Below are 25,415 nucleotides of genomic sequence, written 5' to 3'. Positions count from 1 at the left end.
CCTGCATGTGCTGCTTCTCTTGCCTCTCCTTGCAGCAGATCAGGCAAAGGCCTGAGCTGGAGGAAGCAGAACTGACTCCATCACATGTGGGAGCCCTCACTGCTCTTGTGTCTCACCACTGGAGTGAACATGGAGAGATCCAAGAGACAGCTGCCAGAGCAGGGCTTAGGGAGGTTTATTGATCCAGTTTATTGTTGACACAGAGCATTTCTTAACATCCACCGTGTCCGACAGGCGCCATGCTGTGCTCAGGATCTGCACCAGAGCTTTGTACACATCTCAGCTGTACATATTAACACACAGGGAAGTCAGTCCATCCCACTGCTCCTCCTGGGAGAAGCCAGCCCTCATGCACACTAGTAAAGAGCAGGGTTTATTTACAGTCTGTTTCAATACCTGACTGCACTGTGAGCGACACACAGCTCTGGGGCTGTTTTCCAGCTCCAGGGGTGCTCAGTGGGTTGCACTGGTACTGCTGGAACGTGCCAGGATGCAGCCCCAGCACTGTCTAGTGCAAACCAAGCCTCACCCCAAGCCCTGGCTCCGGGGCAGAGGGGAGTAAGGAGTGCATGCAGTTTGCCCAGAGGCTTTAGGCAGCCCATTTCAAGTCCTGTGGAGGATGACAGGCCAGCATACCTATTTGATTGAAAGTGAAGTGAATCACCAGGAGTCCTGAGCCTTGCTCACCTGCCTGTAGAGCTGAGTCAGCGGCAGGAGGATGCACTGCTCCCAGTCCCTGCTGGGGCAGCACCCCAGGGCAGGGCTGTGAGCGTGGCCCAGCAGAGCAGCAAGGCACTCGTGTCTCAGAGAAGGTGCCTGGTCCATCTTGCCTAGAAAAGCAGGCCAGGCTGCATTGAAATCCAGTAGTGAAGCATTTCTCTTGCATGGAGTTTTCTGACATCTCCTCCTGCGACGTGCAAGACCAAGCACAGGAACCAGAACTGCAGCAGTGAGGTGTAATTAAAGCCAGCCCTGTTTTAGCATCACAATCCTCAGCAGTGTTGTTGTGAGATGCCATGTGAGTATCTGATCCCCTGCCAGAGCCTACACCGTGCAGCGTGTGATGGAGGGCTTTGCTGCAGGCTGTTTTAATAGGGTTCGGCTAAACTAGGTCTCAGTATCTGTCTATATGTGGAAATCAGGTTGGGTTTATCCCGTTAATGGTGCTAAAAGCAGAGGCAGCAGGAGGCCGGGTGTGCGGGGCCCGGGCAGCCACACGATGGAGCTGAACCCTCGGCTGAGCTGACAGCAGGGTCGGCAGCAGTAGCAGGGCGGTTCCTGGGATATTCACGAGTCCTCCCAAAGGGACTCTCTGCTGTCCATCATCCCCTGTCGGCATTTCAGCTGCACACACCGGGGAGATGCTCCGAGCAGGGCACGAAACAGGGTGGCCTTGCAATGGGCAGGAGGAGCAGAACATGGTGACAGCCGAGCTGTCACTTGTCTGCCTGGGCTGGTGTCAGTGCCGAGCGCTGCTGGGCTCCCTCAGCTTCCTGGTGGCACCAACCCTCTGTGGGGACATTCTGCCATCAGTCCCTGCCTTCAGCTGGGATCGTGGTGCCAGAGCTGGGCAGTAAATCTGCAGAGCAAGGGCAAGGGAGTCCTTCTCTGCAAGGAGATCTCCCTGGGACTCAGGAGCTGCTGGTGGTGTCAGCCCTTTGCTGTAGCTGCTTCCCACCCTGAGGCAGGGCTGTAGCCCAGCAGCCAAAAGGCACCTGAGCTAATGTATGGCACCAGGGGAATTAACTCCTGGCAATGCATCCTCTGTGGAATCCCACTCCTGGGTGCTTGTGCTGCCTCCACCACCCCCAGAGCTGGGCACACTTCTCCAGCCTGATGTGCCAGCACCTCAGGTGGCCACTGCCACAGCGAAGCCCAGGCCTGCCTCGCATGCTCTCTTCAAAACACAAAGGTATTTCAAGCCTTCTGCCTGTCAGCATAAAATATCCTACAGGGCTGCCAGCCTAGAGGAACAGAGGAGCCTGCCTACAAGTCCTCATGGTGGGAGCATTCCCTTCCCTCCCCCTGCCAGAGGGGACAAAGGAACAGGAAAGCTCCTGAGAAGGATGACACTGGGTATGAGGTGTGGCTGGGCAATGGATCAGGAATGATGCTCCCAGGCAGTGCAGTGGGAGAAGCGTGCACCATCTTTGCATGTCCTTTCTGCTGCAGTGCAGGGGCCAAGTGTCCAAAAGCACATCGAGGGCTGTTGTGGAGTCCTGGTCCTCCCTCTTGCACTCCAGGCTCCCTGAGGTCAGCCTTGACCAGAGCTGTAGCCACAAGCTGCTGCAGGATTCCTGTACCACAAGGACTAGGAGGAAGAGGAGCTGGAACTGATCTTTTTGGCTATTTCAATGTCCGACTTGGCAACCAGAAACCGCAGCTTTTTCCCCCCGGAGCGGATGAGATCCACAGCACTGCAGGGAGCAGCAACAGGGACAGAGGTGAGTTCTGGCAGCCCCTCAGGAGCCTGCCCAGTCATGGGCATTCACAAAACACCCCCCCCCCTTTGCCAATCACCTGTGCCTGCTCAGGGCTACAAGCAGGGGCTGTTTCTCTCCTGCCTGTAACTTTGTGGAGGCCTTGGCCTCCAGGTTAGTGGTGCCAGAACAAGAGCAAACAAGCCCAAAGCTGCTCTGTGCTGTGGGCACCTGGGCTCTGCCTCTGAGCTGTCTCATCCCACCACCTTTGAGAGGAAACCTGGGGTGGGATGGGGCTGCAGCAGCTCTGCATTGCTGAGACCCATCTCTGGAGCTCTCATTTATTTCCCATTTATGCTCCCCAGTTGTTGGAGAGGGAAATATGGATTATGCTCCATAATCCCTCTTCCAAACCCACAGCCTTCCCCCCTCTCTGGTGTCCTGTGCAGGTCACTCCTCTCCCTGCAGCTCTCTGGTACCGCAGCATCCTCAGCACTGCAGCGCTGGCAACCCTTGGAGCAAAACAGCCAGAAACCCGGAGCTGACAGTGCTTCCTCCAGTGCTGGTGCCACCCCAGGCCCCGTGCTGAGGTGAGGCTCACCTCTGGTAGTCTGCCCCGATGAGGCTGGTGCCATTGACAGCCAGGATCCTGTCCCCAATGGAGAGCCTGCCGTCGGCGGCCGCGGGGCTGTCCTCGATCAGGGTGCGGATGTAGATCCCCGGGGAGCACAGAGGGGTGTGCTGTTGGCAGGGGAAGGCAGTGAGCGACAAAAGGGACACAAAGATTTGTGGTCCCAAAAGACCTAGCTCCCCAGGCAGGGTAACTCTCCCCCAGGGCTCACCACCAAGCCTGATGGCAAGTGGGATCTTGGAGATGCTTGGGAATATGATGGGGACGGTGCTAACAGTAACAGGAAGGAAATAAGCTTTGGTTTTATATCAATTTATACACAGAAAGGAGAGGTGAGGGCAACCTGCTCTTGTTCAATTTAATTAAGAGTTAAGCATCGTTAGCCTGCAGCCATGCTGGGATGGGAGCTCACGCTGTCCCAGGGCTCAGTGATGCTCTGTTTCCTACTGACCAACAGCACAGCTGTGAAAGGCCATTTAAAAGGATGATCCACCCCACAATGTCAGATTCCTCCTTATGCAAAGGAGGAGCTGTTTTGTCACCCTGTGAGCCTCCCTGCTCCTCTCTGCTTCTCCTGCCACCGCTGAAGGGTGGAGGAAAGACCTTGTCTGAGTCATTTTCTTTCCACAAGAGAGCTGAGCCTGTTTGCTCTCCCCAGCTGCAGGACAGCTGTGGACTTTGCACGCACAGCACAGTGACCTGTAAGCAGAGATCCACTGAGAGATCCCTCTGTGCCTCCTTGTCCCAAGGAGAAGCAGCCTAGCTCCTGTGGGAAGCCATCAGCTTTTCTTGGGGTACAAACCACATCCCACATCCCACTCCAGCTGTGTGAGGGCATCAGCTGAGAACTCACCACGCCATCGATCAGCCCCATCCCCAGCCCGATGGGTCCCCTCTCCAGCTCCACCACGAAGACGTAGCAGAAGTCATCGGTGGCAGAGCTGCGGCTGGAGGACTCCGGCGTGGGGTAGTCATAGGGGGTCGGGGAGCAGCCTGGCAGTGGAGGGAGAGAGAGGCTTAGGGCTCTGGCAGCGCCCCAGCCCAGCCCCACAGCCCCAGGGCAGAGCCAGCTCCGGTACCTTCAGGGGTGCTGCCTTTGGTGCCGTTCATCCCGTTCCTCCGGGCGTCCTGCAGCCCTTTGCCGGTGCCCTGCGGTGACTCCGGGCTCCCCGAGTCGAAGTTCAGGGGGGTGGTGGGTGGTGTCAGCAGGCAGGAGGGGTCTGGGGGCACCGTGCCACCCTTGGGCACCGGGCTCCTGCCCAGCTGCAGCTGCTGGAGCTTCTCCTGGAGCTGGGGCTCGCCGGCAGGGGGCTCGCAGGGGCAGGCGCTGGTGGCCAGGCAGAGTTTGGGGTTCCCCTGTGGCTCAGCACAGCCCCCCAGGCAGCAAAAATCCTCCTGGACTGTGATGGTGCTGCCTGGGGCGGCCGCCGGGCCCTCGCTCACCTCCAGCACCTCCGGCGTCGGGCATGCCTCTTTCTTAAAGAAGGAGGAAAATGCTGTGGGACCCCTGCGTGTGATTTTCACTCCCCACCTGGCCCCACCACCCTGCTGCTTTCCTGGCTGCCAGATACATCCAAAGCCTTGGCAATTCAGACACTGCCAGGCTTATCCTGGCTTCCCAGCACAGCTCCCACAGCCCAGTTTGGTGGCCAGGGCTGTGCTGGGGGTGTTTGCAGCCAGCCAGGAGGGGACTCCTGTTCATGTCCCTGCTGGGGGATCCCACTGGAAGGCGACACAGGGGAGCACAGCTCCTCCTGTGCCACAAGGGCCGGGCAATGTGGCCCCAGGGTGACAGGAGGAAGCAGCAGGGCCTGTGAGTGCTGCAGGGAATGGGGACAGGATGGGAGAGGAGAAGGGACACCCTCCACATGGCAGCTGAGCTTAGCAGCCACAGCACGTATCACTCTCCCTGTACTTTACAGGCATTAGCTAATTAGCACCTCTGTGCAAGCCTGGCTGCTGGGGACGGGCAGGGTGCAGCTCAGGGAGGACAGGGAACACACAGGGAGAAGGGGAGCACTGCCCACAGACATCTCCCCTCCCTCCCTAATGAGATTGCTGGGAAGAGCCTGTCCTTCCAGCTCAGCTTCCCGTGCCCCCCGTGCTGGGGGATTAGCAGCACTAATCCTTCCAGGAGCTCTCCATGAGGGCACTGCCACAGCTCCAGGCTGCAGGCAAGGGCAGCAAGCCCTTGGCACTGGGTTTGGAGGGGTCTGCAGAGGGACCCAAGACCCTCCTGCCCAGCCAGGAGAGGAACAACCCCTCTGTGGGGTACAGGCTACCTTTGGGAGTGCTGAGCCTGGCCCCTCGCTGCTGTGGGGGCTCCTGCTCTGCAGGCTCCAGAGGAAGTGGCGGATGTAAAGGAGGTGTCTGTAGATGTTGTCATCCAATGTCTCCACCTCCAGGTCCACCTTGAAGCCCCCACTGGGCAGGATGATGGGTGGGTGGTTGTCAAAGGACTCCAGCACCTCATCTGAAAGGCAGAGGGATGGATGGAGGGTAGCACTGGCTCGGGCTGCACCCCACTGCTGCCTCCCAGCTCTCAGCCATGTGCAGTCTCCCAGCTGGGACCAGGGATTTAGTGAGCTAGAGCCAGCAGCATCCCTCACTTGGAACAGCAGAAAAAGCCTCCTGCACTTTGCATCCTTTGCAATATCTGAATTTTGGGGCTATGGTTATTACCAATTGCTGAAGGTAGTACAGGACACCAGGAAGGGGAAGGGAATGACCTGTTTGGTTTGTATGTGACTGGAACAGGCTGAGCAGGACTCACCAGGCTGGAAGGTGGCTGGGCTCTCCTCCTCACTGGGCTGCCATGCTGAGATGCAGCCCACGTCCATCACTGCCTGGCATTGGCTCAGCACCCGGTGCAGCTGCGCGGGGCTCAGCGCTGGGAACTCGGCTCGCAGGGATGGCCAGGTCATCTGTGAGAGGAGACAGCACATGGCAGAGGTGAGAAACTGCTTCCTCTGAGGAGCAGCAGCTTCAAGGGGCACAGGAGGGAGAGGTCAGGCAAGATGGAGAGAACCAGAGAGAACCATCCTCTCCTGGGTACTGCCCACCACAGACCCTGGGAGAGCGCAGCTGGTGGCAGGTTCAAAAGGGACACATCAGTGTAGGGACCCCCCAGACACTGAGCAGGGGCTCTCCTGCCCATGCCTATCCCACTGCCATGAGCCCTGGGCTGGGATCCCTCACCTGCACCAGCTGGGAGCCGGGCATGGCCAGCAGGTTGGCCACGCTGGCCAGTTTGGAGAAGAACTGCTGGGAGAGCTGCTCGAAGCCGGCGCCGTGCAGCCATTCCAGGAGCAGCCGCACGCTGGCCCGCAGCTTCACCCCCTGAGACCAGTGATAGCAGCCCAGAGAGGAGCCTGAGGAGGCAAAGCACCATCAGCCAGATCAGGGAACAGCCCCCCTGTCCCCCAGCCCCTGCCTCGGGTTAATGTCCCCACCATCCTGTGGCTGCAATTCCTGGTGGTGGCTGGGCCTTGCCTGACACTAAGAAGGGGGCAGATGCGTTAATGAGGGCTAATGAGAACCTCAGGCTGCTGTAGTTTATTAATGAGCTGCCCCTATTAACTGCCCTCAGCCTCCTCTGCTCAGGCTCGAAGGGGCAATGGAATGGGATGGGATCCTTGTGGGGTTTAGCCTCTCCTGGGAATGGGAATCCAGGGGCCAGCAGCTGGGTCTGTGCTTGGTCTGCCTGTAGCAATGCTGAGACCTGCCCATCTCCAGCCCCTTCCTGTACCCCTTTAGGTGGCACTGGGATGGATTGGAGGGCATCCCAATAACTCAGCCCCCTATGTGTTGCCCAATTCAAGGAGGACTGACCCTTATCCAGGAGCTGGTTGAAGAGCAGGGTGTTAGAGAAGAAGAAGAGGTAGGCAAACATCTGGGAGGTGATCTCGGGGTGCACTTCGTACTGGTGGAGCAGGTCCAGCACAGCCTGGTAGATGAGCACGACCCTGCGGAGCTCCTCGGGCAGAGGCGGAGTCCCCCGCCAGCCCTCCCGGCACTCGCTCTGGAAGGGGTTGCACTCCAGCAGGGCGGGGAGCGACACGTACAGACACTGCAGGGAGAGCAGCAAGGTCACAGCACACTCAGTTTGTTGGGGTTTTTCTATTTTTTTATGAGCCTTTCCTTCAGCTCCTCAAGCCAAGCAAACCCTGCCAGTGCTGTTCCAGCAAGGGGCTGCTCCTGTTCACACCCTGCCTCCGTGGGCTCCAGTGTTGTGCAAAAGTTTTAAAAATTATAAAAATTAACGCAAAAGTTTTAAAAATATAAAAATTAATGCCAAATTATAACAATAATAAAATTATAAAAATTATAGAATTATAAATATTATTTAAAGTATAAATATTATAAAATTATTAATATTATAAATGTTATAAAATTATAAATAATATAGAATTATAAATGTTATTGAATTATAAATATTATAAAATTATAAAAATTGTAAAAATTAGTGTTGGTCACTTTTAGCAGTTGCAAGAGACAATGTGTGACGCCAGCTAAAATCTGCAAAACCTGATGTGAACCAGGGCGGCAACCAATCAGCTGGACACGAAGGTGAAAGAAATCAGGATCGATGGGGATGATTTTCCATATTGCTTAAATGGGGGAGCAGTGCCTTGCACTCACTTCTTCCCGGGGAGAGGGAAGGGAGGAGGGCGCAGGGGAGGAAGGCGCTGCTCGGGAGCAGGAGCAGCCCCGTGTGCCCGGTGCCGGTGGCAGGGAGCCGTTCCTGCACAGGGCAGCCTTTCTGTGCCTCACACTGCCCGCTCTGTTCCCGCTGCCGCCCGGCTCTGGCGGGCCAGGGGCCTCTTTCCATCGCTTTCCATCACTTTCCATCACGCTCTGAATCACACCATTATGCCGCGCTGGCCCGAGCCAAGCAGCCCTCCCCGAACACCTCCCCCGAGCCGCTGCACTGCAGACCAGGAAACACGCCGCAGTAATTCAATACTTTCCCTGGGCTGCGACCAAAAATCGGGGAACTTCAGCCCGAAGGAAAACACCTCAGCGTGGTGCAACTGCCAAGGAGTGAAAGCTTAAAAAAAAACCCCTCTTGCACAGGCCTGGGGATGCTCGTGTGGCCCCATGTGCCGCTGTACCTTAGAGATGTAGTAGACACACTGCTGGAAGGTGTACATGATCACCTCCTCCAGCACCGTCATCGCCTCCTCGCTGGCCGTGATGGTCGAGGAGAACAGAGACTCCTTGGAGCCTGCAGGGAGGAGAGGAGCACGGGGGAGCAAACCTGCAGCAGCGAGGCCCCCACGCTCCCAGGGTGTGGGTTATTAGGATTTCCAGGTTTGTATCATCCCCACGGGATCCCTCAACAGGGCAAAGAGGATCCTCTGGCCCCGGAGTGCTCCCACCTGCTGTCCCCCAGAGCTCCCATCACTGCTGGCAGCTCCTGCCTGGCCTAGGAGCATTTGAACTTTTTGCATAGACCAGAAAGTTTCTGAGGCTGGTTTAATACCTTTCTATCTTTTTTCCCCTTTTGCTGTCATTAACACAAGCACACCAGTGAGCAGTTCTGCAGGGCTACCTGCAAATCCAGGGTGAAGAAAGCCCCTCAGGGCATTAACCACAAGATGCTGCTGCAGGTCCTATTCCCTCCTGAGCTTTTCCAAACCCACTCATTCTGTGCAGGCACGTGGTTAAAGGACCAGAGAGCAGAATGTGTGGGATTCAGCAGGAAAACTCATCATACTCGTGTGTGAACACAACACAACCTGGCTCTGCAGCTGGGCAGCACCAGGGCACGATGTGAGGCTGCTCCTCCCACAGATTTCCCCAGCCCACAGCACGGAGATGTCCCTGCTGATGAGGATTATGGAGGGTTAATGGAGCATCTCGAGGGCACTGACCAGCACCTGTGAGTGGGGATTAGCAGAGCAGAGCTGCTCTGGCTGGGAAAACAGGCAGGATGCTGCATCCACACTTACCTTTGATGTCCAGCTCTTCCTCCATGCTCTGGATGTAGGTGGGTGATTTCTGCTGGACGAAGTAGAGGATCTCGATGGCATTGGCCATCCAGAAGATGATGTGCTGCAGGTCTGGGAGCAGGTCTGTGATGGTGAAGCGGGACAGGGTGGCAGGGTCCTGGCTGGGGAGACACAGCAGGTGTTACACCTGCTGCTCCTCAGCGTCCCCTCTCAGGCTTTTGGGGACAAAACAGCCAGTTTGGGGCAATGCCAGAGAGCTTTCACATCCCCACACCCCCAAGCCCAGCACTCCCCTTGGAAAGACCCTTTGCAAGGAAAAATTCAGAGGTTTCTGCTCTGTGGGGTGGCAAAGGGGACCCTGTGGGGACCAGGCCGATCAAGGCCACCTGGCCTTTGTGGGGTGCCACTTTTGGGGGAGACTTCCCCTGATACAGATGAACAGCACTAAATATTCATGGCTGAAGAGCAGCCCTTCCTCAGAGGTATGTGCTGCTCCTGCCAGCTCTGGACAGTTAAAGCCAGCTCACCTGCCCTGGGCTGTTCAAAAATAAAACAAAAAGTATCTGGGTCATTTCTCAACTGCTAAACTGCTTTTTCCTGCTATATGAAGGGCCTGGGAAGCATCCTTGAAGTTTATCCTAAAGGAGAGCTCACAGCAAGCACCAACAGTTTCTCCAGATACTGCTTTAGAGATGGGATTTCGGACATGGCTGGGAAGACAGCTCCTTGCACCACTGTGATTGTCCCAGAATGGTGCTCCCAGCATTGGGACACGCTGTGCCACCACCCCTGGATGCACACATGCAATGCCAGCTCCATCTCAGCTCCACTGAGGGGTGTCCAGCCTGAGGAAGGTCAGGCTCACACATAAGGACATTCCTACTGTATCACTCAGGGGTGAATTCACAAGTGCAAGGCCTTGGCCAGGTCTTGGATCAGAGAAAACCCCAGAGCTGCTGCAGGTCCTATTCCCTCCTGAGCTTTTCCAAACCCACTCATTCTGTGCAGGCATGTGGTTAAAGGACCAGAGAGCAGAATGTGTGGGATTCAGCAGGAAAACTCATCATGCACCACTGGCTGACAGCCACGGACTGCCCTTACTCATGGAGGAAGGACCAGGTTGAATTCTCCCCGTTTTTTGAGGTAAAACAAGGAGGGTCGCACTTACTGCTGGGATTGCTTTTCAGCCAGCTCCCGCGTCCACTCCTGGGCAGGGAGAGAAGGGGAAAGCACAGTGAGAACCCGTGGGATGGGGTGGCACTAGCACCACCCCCACCAGCACTCACTGCCACCACCAGGGACCAGGCTGAGGAGGAGCCCCCAGGGAGGGCTCGAGCAACACCCCCACCCCAAAACACCCCGTCCCACCGCCGACTGACCCACACCGTCCTCTGGATCATTTTGGCCGCTTTGAGCAGCAGCTGCCCGAAGTCTCCCGGCTCAAAGTTGGTGGCCGAGTGCTGGATGCAGAGGCAGAGCAGGAAGGCGGGTGTCAGCTTGTGGTCGTCCCCTCCGGGCTCGATCAGGGTCATGATGCGCCGCAGCAGCACATCCTGGGCCGCCGGCTCGAACTCCAGCTGCAGCTTCCTGCGGGGCGTCCTGGGGCCGCCGCCGGGCGACGGGCCCCGCTTTTTGGGGTCCCTGTCCTTCAGCAGGCTGCCGCACGCCCCGCACACGTGGGGAGCCTCGGGGTGCAGGGCCCGCAGCCTCAGCAGGGTCTGTGCTGGCAGCGGCTGCGCCTTCATGGGGTCCTTGTAGAGCAGCAGGTAGTAGAGGCCGAGGGACAGCAGGTCCCCGTGCCGCAGCACCACCGTCCGGGCCACCTCGGAGAAGTTGACGGAGATGCCAGCGCCGGCGATGGGCTCCAGCACCAGCTTCTCCTCCGAGCGGTGCCGGGAGGGTCGGAGCTTCCTGATGGTGCAGTGCAGGGGCAGGATGTCGGGGGCGGACAGGCTGATGCTGGGCTTGCTCGCCTGTGTCCTCTGGCCCACCGTGTGCTGCTCGCGGTTCAGCAGGTACACCAAGCTGTCCTGCCGAGCGAGGAGACGCAGCATGAACCGGGGAGGGGGAGAAGGGACCCTCCTGCTGCCATGCAGTGAGTGCTGCAGCCTCCCGCTGTCCCCAGCTGTCCCCTCGCTGTCCCCAGCTGTCCCCCATGCACTTTTACATTTCGTTTTTTTTACTCTCCTCGCTGCCAAGCAGGACAGCAGCAATCCCTGCCTTGGGCACGGCAATAAATGGGCACAATGACTTTGGGCATGCAGTAGATGGGGCTGCTTTGGACAGAAGGAGCCCTCCCTCCACCTCTCCCCCTCATCCCTTCTGCAGCTGCTTTTCCTTCCCACCTTTTCCCCCCAGACTGCAGCGATGCCTGCACCCGCTGCCCAGGGCGACAGTGGGACAAGAGCATCCACCCCTGGCCCTGCCTTTCCCTGCAGCCTGCCCACATGCCCCGAGGCAGCTCAGGGGACCAACCCGTGCCTCACTTTCCCCAGCAGCACTAACGGGATGGCTGCAGTGCCGGTGTCACCCTGCCAAAAACTTGGAACAGCTCGACACTCAGCGGGCACAAAGTAGCCATTAACTGCAAGAGCCGACCCTGTCCTTTGCAGTTCTCCTTGCGCTGTTCTCCTCGCAGCCTCTGATTCCATCTGCCACTGAGGAAGGAGCAGGACCGGGGACGGGGCAGCGCAGCCACCACCCGCAGAACCGGGGCCCCCTCGGCCGGGGCAGGCATGCTGCTCGGGGATCACCTTGCATCCCTCCGGGCCATTGCAGGGGGTCACGGCTCCTGCCTCCGCGTTCCCCGCACTTGGGGACGGGCCGGGGACAGACTTGAGGGCAAGGCTGCAAGTCCCAAGCCCATTTCCTAAAGGATGCTCATCCTCACCACCACCACCACCACCACCTCCCTCGACCCCAGCAGCTCCGGCCATGCAAGCAGCCCCGCTCCCCGGGGCTTGGGGGTGCTGGGAGGGAAGCGGGGGGTGCCGGGGGTGCGCAGGAGGCGGCGCGGTGCTGTGCTTACATGCTGCTGGCTGTAGCCCTGCAGGAGCAGGAGGTGCGGGGACTGGTAGAGGGAGTACCGCATGCTGCTGCTGCTGCTGCCGCCGCCGCCGCCGCTCCGCGCCGCCGCCGGGCTGCCGGGCAGGGTGGAGCAGTGCCGCTGGAGCCGGGCCCCGCCGCCGGCCGCGGCCCCGCTCCCTGCCCGCCGTGCCGGGGTCCCCAGGCTGGTCTCGCTGAGGCTGCGCCGCAGGGCCGGGGGGGGCCCGCGCCGCTCAGCCCCCGCCGCCCGCCGGGCCCCCCGCGCCCGGTGCCGCTGCAGCTTCCGCGCTTGGGCGTTGATGCCTGCGGGGATGGGGATGGGGATGGGGGGGACAGAGCGGCGTTCAGCCCCTGCAGCCCCCCCGGGAGCACCCCCGCCCCGCCGCAGCACCCCGCGTGTTGCTGGAGAGATGCTGCAGCTCGGAGCGGGCATGGAGCGGCCGGAGCCCTCCCGGCGCTGCGCACCCACCCTGCCCTGGTGTCCCCCGGTCCTTTGCCCTCCCCGAAAGGTGACGCCGAGACACCGGCGCGGAGTTTAGTGTCCTAATGGCACCGCTAAAAAGGGGGTGTCCCTGCCCTCCCTGGCCCCCAAACCTCACTGAATGGAGAGCAGCCGGTCCATAGTGTCCCCCATCCGCCCCGGCCACGCTGCAGGGCTGGGGGAGAGAGAATCCCTGCTAAAAAGAAATTTCACTCAATCTTTGCTAAAAAGAAAAAAAAAAGAGCCTGGATTCGGCTTTCAACCCTTCGGCAGTGGGTAGCCAGCAGCAAGTGGGGACCGCAGGGACCCCCCCCAATTCCCCGGAGCATCAGCCAGGCATGGGAGCTGCAGTGGAGCCCGGCTGCAGCAGGAACGAGCCGTAATTAACTTCTCCCAAGCATCAATTCGGGCAGAGCTGTCTGTCTGTGAGACAAACAGGAGCCGGAGTGAATGAATAGGCCGGGCCCAGCTGCAAAAGGAGCCCCTCACACGGCGCCCCCAGAGCCGGGGGTCCCGCTGGGTCCCTCCGTGCTGCTGGAGCTCTGCAGGAGAAATTGGAAGTTGTGTGTCCGAGGGGTGATGCTCGTACCTCAGCTGGGCAGCCTCCTGGGAGCAGGTCACTGGCATTCGGGGAGGACGAAGAGAGGGGAAAAAACCCTACAGGATTCGCTTGCAGGAGCAGCAGTGCAGCGTTGCCGGTGCAGCACCAGAGCCAGAGCCCTGCTCCCGGCTCTGGACAGCGAGGTTTGGGGACAGCCAGCGGGATTTGGGGACGGCAAAGCAGAGAGCCTGGTGCCCAGGGCTGCTTAAAGGGACACTCACAATCTCAGACCCAAAAAAAAAAAATCATCTGCCTTATTTGGTGAGGAATGGGCTGCTGGTTCTGAAATACATTTTTTTGTTTGTTTGTTTTAAATGGAGCGCTCCTTTGCTGGGAAAATCAAAGAGATGGGGACGGGGAGGGGGGGTGGGACAGGGAGAAAATAGCCCCTGCTGTTTACATGCCTTGGGATTAGGGCAAGGCACAGCCAAGCCACCCCAAGCAGTCCCGTGCCCTGTGTCCTTCTTAAAAAGGCAATTGGCCACAGCACAGATGGAACATCCAGGGAGGACAACAAACCCACACAAACCACACTGCTGGGGATGCCAAAGGCCACCCCAAACGTGTCTGCAGGACACCTCAGCTCCCCCCAGGAGCCCTGTCCCCAACCCACATCATGGAAATGGGCCAGAGGATGAAGGACAGCTGGGGCAATGCAGATCCCAGACCAGGCTGAGTGAGCAGGGAGGAGTGGGGCTGGATCCTGGGGAGCAGCTGCTGCTGGAGCTCAGTGGGACAGAGCAGGACTGGGGTCCCACTGCCTGCAGAGACAGGCCCTCACCAGCCCCTTATCGAGGGGAAAGGAAGCTTCTGTATTTATTTTGTGTAGGAAAAAGCTGCTTTTTCACTGCCCCCATCACAGGCTCCCACCAACCCCGGGGCTGTGCTGGAAAGATAAACACTGCTCTTTTCCTGAGCATAACAAAGTCCCTCCATAAAACTGGGTTAGGTTTTTTTTCATCCTTTGGTACTTTTTGTCCTCCCAAGCATGTGCAGGTTATCCCACCCAAAACTCAGCCTGGACATCTCCAGGGCAGCGTGACCAGGGCAGAGCCAGTGGCTGCTGAATCCACATGGAGACTGGGATGGGAACAGCATGTAAGGATTCAAAGAGCATCCCCAAATATTTAATTCCTCCCTGGATAGCCAGGACTTGGACTGTAGAAAGGAGGTACTGCTGTCAGGGTGTTAGGCCCTGTTAAAGTTTAGGGCTGGACAAGCTCCAGTGATCTCAGGCCTAGGGGGTTAAAAAGGCTTGGGAAAAGGAATGTACCACTGATAGTGGGCACAAAGAATACAGAATTTACAGGCCACAAGGACACTTGGCAGAACTCCCAAGATAAGGAAGAAACTAATGGAAGCAACTCAGCAACTGTGCTGAATCAGCTCTGACTGGGTAAGAGGCAATTCTGGCAGGGGGAAATTCACAACCACCAACCCAAGACAGCACCAGCTCAAAACAAGAGCTCTGTCTCTGTCCCCCCACCCCTTTTCTCTTTCTTTCTCTCTCTCTACCTCACAGTGACTGCTAATAAAATCTGTATTGTTTACTTCAGCATTTGTCTCGTTTGCACCTCAGCTCAGGCAGAGGCATCTCTCACTAATCAGATCCTAACACAGGGCTGGATCTCATCCTTAGAGAGAGCTGGGCACCCCTTGGGCAGCATCCCCCAGACCCCAGCAAGCTGCTGCCTCTAAACCCATCCTGCAACCCAGAGGAAAAACTTATAGTTGTGGTGCCTGGGATCCTGGCTGGGATCTGCCTCTTTTTCAGCTGAGGAAAGAGGTTGGCTTTTCCTGGCTGAGAAATAAATCAACAAATAACTCCATGGGCCCCAGGAAAGAAGAAATGCTTTGAATGTACCCAGGAGGGACTAAGACCAGGCTAGTCCTTCCTAATGTAATTGCTCTGCAGACTCTGCAGGGAATCTTCCCTGGATGCAGTTGTGCTAAGGTATATCAAAGCCAGATCCTCAAAGGCATTTGCCAGAGCATCTTTTAGAATAATAGGCTTAAATCCCAAGTTTCTGGAGCTGCGTGTGCAGTTCAGCCTCCAGCCCCTTGGGAAAGCTCCAGTTAGGACAGGACCTGGTACAAAATGGGGATATTTTGGAAAATGAATGCCACTGAGATGCCAAGGGCTGCACCACCCTCCAGTTTGTGGGTGTTTTCCCTACATCTCCACGACTGTGCTCCCCAAAAGGAGCAGGGCAGGGGGCACAGGGAGAGGGGGCTGCCTTGTTAGCTGCAGAGAGGCTCTACCTGTGCTGCTAATTAGTGGCAGGAGGAGCCAGCACTGCCCTTCCCCGTGGGAAGCAGCTAATAAACTAATTAGGATAATGGGTAACTGAGCAGATAAAAGTCTTAAGCTATTTACTAACAGGTCATGGGTGGATGTGGAGCCTTTCCCTCAGCCAGGGATGCACCTGCATGACCCCAGTGGTCCCAGTCCTGCTGCTCCAGCGATGCCCTGTGTGGGGAAGGGCCTGCAGGTATTGCCCTGGAGATGATTTGAGCATTCCTCTGCTTTTCTCTGAGGCAGCTGCAAGCCTGAAGCCCCTTTACTTTTGCACAGATGTCGTGTTTTCCACGCCAGTGCCTCACCACCCTGGGCAGGCAGCTGCTGCTCAGCAAGGGGACCTCTGCCAGCCTGAGCCTGGTGACAAGGGTGACCCTGGTGGAGGGCACTCACGGTCAATACCCCCTGCACCAGGAGTTTTGGGTCCTTTTGGGGTGCTGGGTCACAGGCTGCATCACTCACATTCATTCCTGGCAGTTTGCAGATGAGGTGGGAAAGGGTGGTCCTAACCCCACATCATGCCAGGGTGAGACTGGTGACAGAGCCCCTGGTACCACCAAGAGACAGGGCTGCAGGAGTGAGATTTTACCAGGTAAGACAACCATGGGCTGTGTACTCTGCAGAGCAGGCAGCCTGACTAAGGGTGTAGCTTCTGTCTTTGAAGAGCTTGGTCAGCTATGGAAAATGCCCAAAGGTTAAAAAATGGGGAATTTCCACAGCCCCACCCAGGAGTGCTGAAACAAATGAAGTGATAACGAAAGCATAACGGGCTTGTTTCCACATCCAGAGCACAGGATCCTACCAGGGGCTGCTCCTCCATGGAAATGACCCAAGGGTGCAGCCCCAGGCCTGGTGGGCAGCCCAGACCCTGCTGCTTCCCTGCCTGGGTGGGAGCCTTGCACTCCCACACTCCCAGCCCACCCAGGATCCAGGCCATGGAGGAAAGTTGCTTTGTGCATCTGAGGGGAGGCTTTGAGGCTGTGGATGTGACCTTGGGCTGGCAGGGAGCTGCCACATGGCCCTGCCCCTGGAGGGCTGCACCCCTCACTGGGCTCTTGCCCTTCCCTCCATTCAACTGAAGCTGTTTTTAGAGCTGCTGCTTTCCCTCTGTGCTTCACATCTCTCTGATCCTGGCTGCAGGAAGAGCTGAAGAGAAGAGCAGAGCATCCACCTCCTTGGCCCAGGCCCTGGCAGGAGCCACCTCTGTGTCTGTGTGCAATGAGCTGGGAGCACCGGTGGCATCCCCTCCCTGAGCAGCCACAGGCTGGGCATGGTGAGCATGGAGGCAGCCCTGTGTCCTCAAGTACCAGGTGAAATCCCAATTGAAAATTGCAGCTGGGCAGGCTCCAGCTGCCTCTGCTCTCCTCCCCGTGTGCCAGGGCTCTTTCCAGCTTTGTTAGGATGGGTGGGAGAGGAGCTGTGTCCCCCCTGGTGTGGGACAGGTTGGACCATTTGTTCTGCTGCTGGTGGGGCAGAAACTTGGCTCTTCTTTGCCAAGCACACAGAGTAATCCTGCATCACCACCGGTTTAGTTCTGACAGTAACAGCTCTTCCCTACAGGTGTGAGGAACTGCTGGGGCCCATCCCAGCAAAACCCTGTGGCTGACACCTCTGGGGCCTGGTCAGCTGGTCTGACCCAGCAAGCACATTGTGCAAGTAAAAATCTGATTTTAAACCCTTCTGCCCTCATCCTCACAGGACTTTTATCTGAGGGTAAGAGGAGAAAAGCTTCATTACTGCTGCTGGTTCCTAATGATGCACTTATCTCCTGCCAGCCCTGGCCTCCATCAGGCACCGCTGCAGGGGCTCTCCTGCCCTACATTGCTCTCTCTTCATTAGCTTTTCATTTTCCTTAATTGCTCCTGCAGATTTGCCCGGGGTGTCAGGCCTGGGGGATGCCCAGAGGGAGATGGGGGAGCAGGGCAGTGCTCTGCCAGGCACGAAGCTGGGGATGCCATGGTGCTGTTTCACTGATGGGAAGAGGAGGAAACGCTGATGCTCTTGCCTGCTGCTCCCCAATCATGGGCAGGGTTTGTCATTAACCCTTAAACTGGCTGGGGTAAATATTTGAGGTCACAGACACCAAAATTATGTAGGAGAGTGCTGAGTCCTTGCAGCTAAAACGTGCCCAGCCTCCCACTTGCACCAACCCCCGTACCCAAACCACGTGTGAAAGCCTCTGGTGCGGGAAGGCTCCTGGGGGTGCACCCCAACCCCTCTCCCTGCCCCACAGCCAGCTCTGACCTGCAGTGGTGGTGTCCACATCCCTGGCTGCCATCTCCTCCACCTCGGCCCTCCTGCGCAGCTCCAGCCGGCGCGAGAAGCCCTCCCTGGGCTTCCAGAGGTCCTGGATGAGCAGGGGCTTCTCGTGGTCGCCCAGCACCCTCAGCCCCTCAGTCTGCCACTGCTTCTCGGGGCCCTGGAAGCGGCCGATGACGTCGCAGAGCGCGTACTGCGCGGCGCTGAGCTGGCTCAGCCCGTAGCGCTCCAGGGCCTCCTTCACCAGCTCCCGCGCGCCCGAGCTGCCCGTCACCAGCACGCTCTTGTAGTTGGTGCCCGCGCAGATGTTGCCCCCGAAGATTTTCAGGATGCCAGGGGCCGAGAGCTGGGTGGAGAGCTCGGCTGGGTCGTCCTCAGCGGGTGCGGAGGGGGCTGAGCCGCGGTCCTTGTAGCTCAGGGTGCGGTACAGCACCTGCGAGAAGAGCCGGCTCTGGCGCTTCAGCCGGTTCTTGGACGGCGGAGCCATGCTGGAGGATGGCCCATAAAACATGGTGGGGGAGGTCGTCATGAAGCACAGCTGGGCAGGGAAGAGCAAGAAGGGGAAGGTGAGCGGTTTGGAGGGTGGATGTGCAGCGAGGGAGAGCGAGCGGGAGCCGCTGTCACCTCCAAGGTGGCAGATCCAGAGAGGGCCATTTCCCTCATGTAACCCAAAACACCAATGGAAGAGCTCAGCCAAGCTCCTTGGGACCAGCACAGTTACCCCTGGATGGATTCGTCCCTGAAGACACAGCCTGGAGAGGCCCCACATTTCTCCATCATGGATATCAAGAGGCCCCGCTTACCCAGAGGAGGAGAGCAGAGCCCAGCGGGACTTGGCGGGGCCCATCCTGGTCAGCAGCCAAGGCATCAGGAGTTACTTTCACTAACGAGTTTATGGAGCAATCCCATTTTTTAGAGGTGAAACGGAAAGCTCAAGTGCAAATTCGCTCACTCTGAGGTCACTGCTAAATGCTTTTGCTCAGCGAGAGGCACAGGGTGAAAATGGGCTCTAATTAGCCTTTCTAAAAATGCCCTGACTCTGGCAAATCTCCTGGCTGTTGCTTGTTTGTGGAGGACATTCAGGCCCAGGGTGGCATCACTGACAAGGATGCTCTTCCTTAGCCCAGGGCAGGGTTGCTCAGGGCAGCCCCAAGTGGGCAGTGAATGGAGGAGATGGGCCAAGGCCATGTGGCAGCTCCCAGTGCTCCTCAATCCCCTGGAATGGACCAGGAACCACAAATCCATTCTGGATTTAGGTGGGTAGCCCTCCTGCCTGATGTCACTGTCCCCATCTGCAGAAATCCCATCCTGGTTGCACCAGCACCTGGTGCTTGTGTGGTGCTGGTGACCCACAGCCACACTGTGACCTGCTAGCAGGGTCAGGAAATACAATCTGAGCATTCCTGGTTGGGACAGAACTGGGCTCTCCCTCTCCTCCTAACATGCAGGGACTCCACACACACACAGAGGAACCCAAAAATGTCCCATCCACAGCTGGCTGCAGCAGTTGGGTCACCCAGATGTCCCTGGCTGGGCACAGGTGAGGTGCCAGCAGCTTCCACAGCTGCAGCCCCGAGTGGCTGGGGCACAGCCGTGCCTCAGAGCAGACTCAGCACTATCAGCAGAGTGATGCTGGGCCTGGACAGCCTCCAAACCACCATCTAATTCAGGAAAAAAGAGCAGAGAAAAAAGTCCCTGCTGCTAATGGAAGAGGTCACCTTCTAACCCAGAAACCAGCTCCCAGCTGTACGTGGAGGGTTGCTGCAGGATGTGCATCCCCCCATCCCACAGCCAGAGACACAGGGAATGCTGCAGATGGGAAACTGAGGCACCAGGTGCTAAGCATGTGGCTGGGAGCTGTGTAATCCTGCTGCACCCCAAGTCACCCTTTTCCTCTTCCCCAGCTCCACCAGGGCTCTGAAAATGCTGGGGTTTGTCCTTGTCCCCAGGCTGCAGGTTCCAAAACTGACTCCTGCAGTGCTGAAGGGCAGGAGTCCCAGCAGGACAGCAGGGCTGAGGACCTTGTGTTTTACACTGCCCCAGAACATCACTGGGCTCAGGTAAGGCTGCTCCTGCTCCCACCTTGCGAGTGGGGAAACTGAGGCAGGGATGGGGCTGGGGCTCTGGCTGCTCCTCCCTCTCCAGCTGAGCCCAGAGCTGCTGCTCCCGCTGGGGACATCCCTGGGGACATCCCTTGATGTCTGCTGTGTGACATCTCCTGGCAGCCCCAACCTGGGGAGCAGGTCAGGGCACTGGCAGACAGTCAGGCTCAGGAACAGCTGCCCCAGGCTCCAGCACGGCCCTGCCAGCCCTCATTAACATTGACCACAAGGAAAACTGCCCCAGAGTCCCTACAGGACCTTGTCATCAAGGATGCAAAAGACAAGGCTTTGTCATCAAATCACTGGTTTCATGGATTTTATCTCCTCCACCCTGAACTGCCCCCCAGCACAAAGGGAAACCTTTTACCATCTGCTGGTGGCAAAATCATTCCTCCAAGCCCACATCACAGAGACACCATCCTTGCTTCTTGCAGGTCCCTGGTTTTGAATGTGTTATTTATAGCTCAGCTATTTTTTTACTCTTTCTATAAAATGCAGCTCCTACAGAGGTCAGGGGCAAAGACTTCACCAGGTAAAAATCAGAAGCCTGGATCAGGAGGTGGTGTCACCCCAATTTTCAGCATCTAGAGCAGCACAGGCGTGATTTTACCAGGCACCAGCCTGGGTGACCTGAGAAATCACATTCTCCTGGAGACAGCAGGACACACCCGGCCTTAATCCCCCTGAGGACTCTAATGGGCAGGATAAGATGATAATGGAAGGGGCTCCTCCCACATCCGTGCGCTCAGGCACGCTGGACACGGGCATCTCCTCCAGGAGGAAATCTCTGGTGCAAGGGGAAATCTCTGGTACAAGGGGAAATCTCTGGTACAAGGGGAAGTCTCTGGTATGTGCAATCCCCCTGTGCCCCGATGCAGGACCCAGGATGCTCCAGCTGCCCCAGGACAAGCCAGCAAGAGTGTCACACCTTCCAGCAGCTCCTGGACATCTCCAGCCCAGCTGAGCCCTCTTCTCACTGCAGGCCCATTCCCTGGAAGGACACAGGCCTGCAGCATGATCCAGACTTTCCCAAGTCCCTTTCTCCAGCCTCAGTGACGTTCTCTCTCTAACGGGTACACACCTATTAGTCAAAAGCCTGGGATTGCCTCCCAGGGAGATCCTTCACCTCTTCCCAGCAGTGCCTGACCACACCAAAACCAGCTATTTTCCACAGCCAGCTCTGTGTGAGCTCTGCAGAGCTGTGACAAATGCCCACGGTATTCACGTGGCCACCACGTGTCCTTCCACCACCGCGCCTGACTCTGCAGCCACCACTGGGGACTTTCCTGCAGGCCTGAGGTTCCTGCTCCCAGAACGGGTGAGCAGCTCCTTCCCAGGGCCCCCAGCCAGCACTCAGGCCCTACCTTGCCATCCTTCTCACGTGCCTTTTTCCCTTCCATTCATCCTCCTTCTCAAAACAATCCTTGCCCTTCGTTGTGCACCATCCTGGGCAGGCGTCTGTCACGTTTCTGAGAGAGGAAGAGGAGGAGAGGTCCTGGGCTGCTCATGGACGTCAGCTGCTCGCAGTGTGGTGGCTTTGGAAGGCTCAGAGGTTCTGCAACACGGTCCTGGTGTTTGAATGTGGGATTCTGAACCACATCTATAACCAACAGCACCTATCCCATCACATGGGAGACCAGGAGAGAACAGCAGGGGAAAGGAAAGGAGAGGAAGCAGGAAGAAAAAAAGGAAAGGAGAAGGGGAGGAGATGGAACCAGTACAGCCCTGTGACCTTTATCTCTTTCTCCTAAGCACTCATGTCCCCAAGGATGCCAGGCTGGGGATGCCCTGACCCACAGCAAGCCCTGGGGCAGCTCCTTCCCCCAGCATGCTGGGATGCTCACTGAGATCTGTCCTCCTGAATCTCAGTCTGGTTTGCTGGACATCAAGAAGAGCCACCAAGCACTGTCCCCTCACCTTCTGCAAGAACACAGCCACTGGTGGCCAGAGACAGAGCTGAAAGAGGCACCTGCCAAGTGCCACCAGGGATTTCATGGGTGCACCTCAGGGAGAGCCATCAGGGCACAAGAGCTACTCCTTTCCATGGCTCCACCATGATTAAAGATAAATGCATCATCCTCTAATTAAATCACCTCATCAGGGCCTTGGTGTGGTTCCATCCAGTCCCTCTTGCTGGCCCAGCCTGGGGGCTGTGGGAGAAACTCTGCAGGTTGTGATGCAAAAGGCAAAGAGGTGCTGCCCCCACCTCTGTTGCCCCACGTTTCTTCCAATGATTTACTCCTCCTGGTAAAATATTTATGCCTTATTTCCAATGTGTCTGCCCTCAGCTGCCAGATATTGATTCTTGCCATCTTTTCTCTGCTCAGTTAATGAGATTTTGGCTACCATGTATTTTCTCCTCTGCGAGAGTATTTAGATGCTTTTGCCAAGCCCTCCTCTTTCCTCTTTGATTTGATTTATGAGTGGACTCACTGGATGGCCTCCTCCTCTCCACCTGTAAGACCCTTTCTGCAGCCCCTTAGTCCCTTCCCCTCAGACTCCACATCTCTGCTGAGAAGGAAAATTTGGATTTGGCTGCCATAAGCCCAAATGTGGTTCTGACCAGAAATGCAAATAACTGCTATTTGTTTTGTTCCCCAGAGCCAAATTTCACATTATCCTGAAAATTTTCAATTCTCCAGTGCTGAAATGGGGACAGACAGACAGCCACCCCCCAAACTGCTGCCCCTGTGCTGCCTCTCCCAGCATCTGCAAGCAGCTCCAGCTGAAAATTTACCATCCAGATTAGGGACAGGAAACCATGTCCAGCCACAGTTATTATTTTTGGGTGTAAGAGATTTCCATGTTCCATTCTGCTCCAGTGAGGATGCCTTTCTCTCACTCAGCTTACCACCCGGATTTGTACAAACCATTAACACTCAGCTGCCCTGGGTCAGATCCAGGTTTTTCCAGAAATCATTTCCATCTCCTTTCTTCCAGATTAGTGATAAAAACACCAAGTCCATGTTACCAGCTAGCAGTGCCCAGCAGTGATAATCTCCCTGATAACTGCCTTGGAAATGGATCACGTTTATTTAATACCAGCTTTCTTGACACTGTGCAATGTCAGCTCTAAATACTGGACTGGATTGACTTTTTTAATACTGGAAAGTGCAGATTTTTACAAGAATATCACCTCCCATAACTCAACTGCTTCTCAGAAGTGTATTACAGCCAGAGAGTCACCTCTCATGTTGAAGACTGAAATCATTTCTTGCCAGGAGTTATTTTCCATACAGCCACGTTGGATGGCAGGAATTTATTCCTGGTGTTGAAGTCTTTAATCAATTGAAGCCCGAGCCAGGTTTCTCCCCCTTCTCCCTGGAGGGATGCTATCAAGCCAATCAACCTGTAGCTACCAGGTCATCTTATTCCCTTTTGGGAAGAGCAACAACACCATTAAAATACTTTTTAATCATCTGGAATTTCCCCGGGGCTCATCCCGGCACACGGATGGGTGGTGAGATTTCAGCTATAACCACCCCAGAATAGGAACCAGAAAAGCGGTTTCCTCACGTCTTTGTTTGACATTTTTCTTTTATTTTCTTTTTCTGCCTTTTTTTTTTTAATGGAAACCGCTGGAGTGGCAGCCCCGGACTAACGGCAGCGACCGCAGCCTGGATGCTGCAAGTGGAGGGAGAGGCCGGCGCTGCAATGTGGAACAAATTACAACTCGGAGAGCAAAGGAAATGAGAACGCCCTGGTGGCTTTGACGTGCTCTCCTCGGCTCCAGATCCTGCCCCCTGCTCCAAATCCTGCCCCTCTGCAGATCCCATCCCCACAGCCAGGGCAAAGCCCGAACCCCTCGGCTCTGACCGGAGCCCCCGCTCCCTTCCTTTCGCTCCAGAGCCCGGCCTTTCCTTGTGCGAGTTTTATCCACCTAATCTAGGGGCAGACCGGAGGCTGATGATGTCCGTGGCTCTCTCGGTGCCGTCTTTAGCCGGATCAGGGCGGGTAAACTCCTTACCACGTTATTATTAGCAGCAGGCACCCTGCAGTAGCCCGGACCCCGCGGCCCCGGGACTGCTCAAACAGGATGGAAAAGCAGCCCCAAAAACACCAACATCCTGTCCCAAAGGCATCGCTCCACAAACGCTGTAACAGTCCGGGACCTGATTTCACAAGGACAACAGGGGTTCTTTTAGCAGGTTTTCTTTTCTTGGTGGTTTTTTTCCCCCTGTAATTATTTTGCAGGGTCTTTTGAGCCGCCAACGTGCCCCAGCTCTCCGGTAATGCAGCAGTGCAAATGCCAGCCCTCTGCCCGGGCAGCTCTATTCACACACCCCAGAAACCGTGCACAAAAAGCATTTGCTTTCTGCTGCCTCCCGAGCTCCACAGTCTCCGTAGGCTGCCTAATTATAAGACCTTAGCAATAATATTTTTTTTTTCCAGCGATAATTAACTGGTCCTGGAGAGAGCTGAAAATAAGCACTTCCCAAGCAAGTAGCAAACTCCCCTGAGTTTTCTCTGCTAAAGTTACAACTCAGCATGAAACTGCTCCAGCCTCACAGGGACACAGATCATCTCAGCACCTCCCTGCCATGGCCTGGGATGCCACCACAGTCACAGGCAGCTGAATGCAGGTGACACGGCTGGTGTGGGATAGCAGCGGGATCCCAAGGGTTGTGCAAATGGACAAGGATCCCGAGGGGCATGCAACGGGGAGGAGGATCCCGAGGGGTATGGAATGGGGAGAGGGATCCCAGGGAGCGTGCAAGGGGCAGAGGAATCTCGAGGGGCATGCGAATGGGAGAAGGATCTGGGGAGACAGATCCTGAGGGATACGGAATGGGGACACGCATTCCAAGGAGAGTTCCGCGGGGAGAAGGAGCCCAAGGGGGGTGGAACGGGGATGATCCCAAGGGATGTGCGATGGGACACGGACCCGCAGGGACCCGCGGTGCGGGGAGGGCTCCCCGTGTGCCCGGCCATGGGACAGGGACCCTCGGGCGCTGCGGTTCCCGGCACAGCCCTCCCGCCGGCCGTGCCCGGTGCGGTTCCGCGGGCAGCGCGGGTCTCCCACGGCAACCGGACAAGCCCCGAGCTCCTCCCGCCTCCGCTTCCCAGGGGACGAGAAACAAACGCTGCCGCCCGGTGCAGCGGGGACGCAACAGCGGGGATCTGCCCCCTCCCAAGACCGGGGGGTCCCTGGGGTAGGGTCCGCCTTCGCCCCCCGCGCCCCGCGGCCCCGGTACTCACCGTCGGAGCGGGGCAGGCGCGGCGCGACCCCGGCGGCGGCAGCGCCCGGAGCCGCCCGGAGCCGCCGGGGCTGCGCGGGGACCTCGGGCCGGTCCCGTCCCGCCGGGGCGGAGCGAGCGCGGCTGCGGCGCCCCCCCGCGGCCGCCACCGGAACTGCCCGCAGCCACCGCCACGGGAGCGGAGGGTCGGGATCTGGGGAGGGGTCGGGATCTGGGAAGGGTCGGGATTTGGGGAAGGGTCGGGATTTGGGGAAGGGTCGGGATCTGGGGAAGGGTCGGGATTTGGGAAGGGTCGGGATTTGGGGAAGGGTCTGTACTGGGAAAGGGTCAGGATATGGGAAGGGTCTGCACTGGGAAAGGGTTGCGATTTAGGAAGGGTCAGGATTTGGGAAGGGTCAGCCCTGGGAAAGGGTCAGGTTATAGAA

The 25,415-nt window shown here is 57.3% G+C and overlaps 1 protein-coding gene across 2 annotated transcripts; it reads right to left on the bottom strand.

Moving 5' to 3' along the window:
* Positions 1-158: 158 nt before the first annotated feature.
* RADIL (Rap associating with DIL domain) lies at positions 159-25,147 on the bottom strand. 2 transcript variants are annotated; one of them, XM_071443911.1, is made up of 16 exons: positions 24,992-25,109; positions 21,157-21,347; positions 17,676-18,228; positions 12,034-12,353; positions 10,385-11,035; positions 10,174-10,211; positions 9,006-9,166; positions 8,166-8,278; positions 6,883-7,120; positions 6,250-6,422; positions 5,825-5,975; positions 5,334-5,524; positions 4,131-4,527; positions 3,905-4,044; positions 3,022-3,161; positions 159-2,417 (listed from the first exon to the last, which is right to left on the bottom strand). In XM_071443911.1, exons 2-16 carry the CDS (start codon positions 21,190-21,192, stop codon positions 2,312-2,314), a joined length of 3,408 nt encoding a protein of 1,135 aa, XP_071300012.1. In that variant the 5' UTR covers positions 21,193-21,347; positions 24,992-25,109; the 3' UTR covers positions 159-2,311. The 2 variants fall into 2 exon arrangements, with proteins under 2 accessions (XP_071300012.1, XP_071300013.1); XM_071443912.1 differs by lacking the exon at positions 21,157-21,347 and having other exon boundaries at positions 24,992-25,147.
* Between the last annotated feature and the right edge of the window lie 268 nt (positions 25,148-25,415).

This window comes from Agelaius tricolor, unplaced genomic scaffold, assembly GCF_023055355.1.
Source record: "Agelaius tricolor isolate 1412-34295 unplaced genomic scaffold, bAgeTri1.0.p SCAF_19, whole genome shotgun sequence".
Taxonomy (NCBI): Eukaryota; Metazoa; Chordata; class Aves; order Passeriformes; family Icteridae; genus Agelaius; species Agelaius tricolor.
This window is presented reverse-complemented; position numbering and strand designations above follow the sequence as displayed.

Bases quoted from the DNA above. Each gene is read 5' to 3' on its own strand.
- RADIL (XM_071443911.1), bottom strand. From the start codon at position 21,192: ATGGAAGGGAAAAAGGCACGTGAGAAGGATGGCAAG. The intron at 4,528-5,333 runs GTAGCCTGTACC...TCCTTCTTTAAG, and splicing joins CAGGCTCAGCACTCCCAAAG to AAAGAGGCATGCCCGACGCC. The intron at 3,162-3,904 runs GTGAGTTCTCAG...CCCTGCCAACAG, and splicing joins TGGGGCTGATCGATGGCGTG to CACACCCCTCTGTGCTCCCC.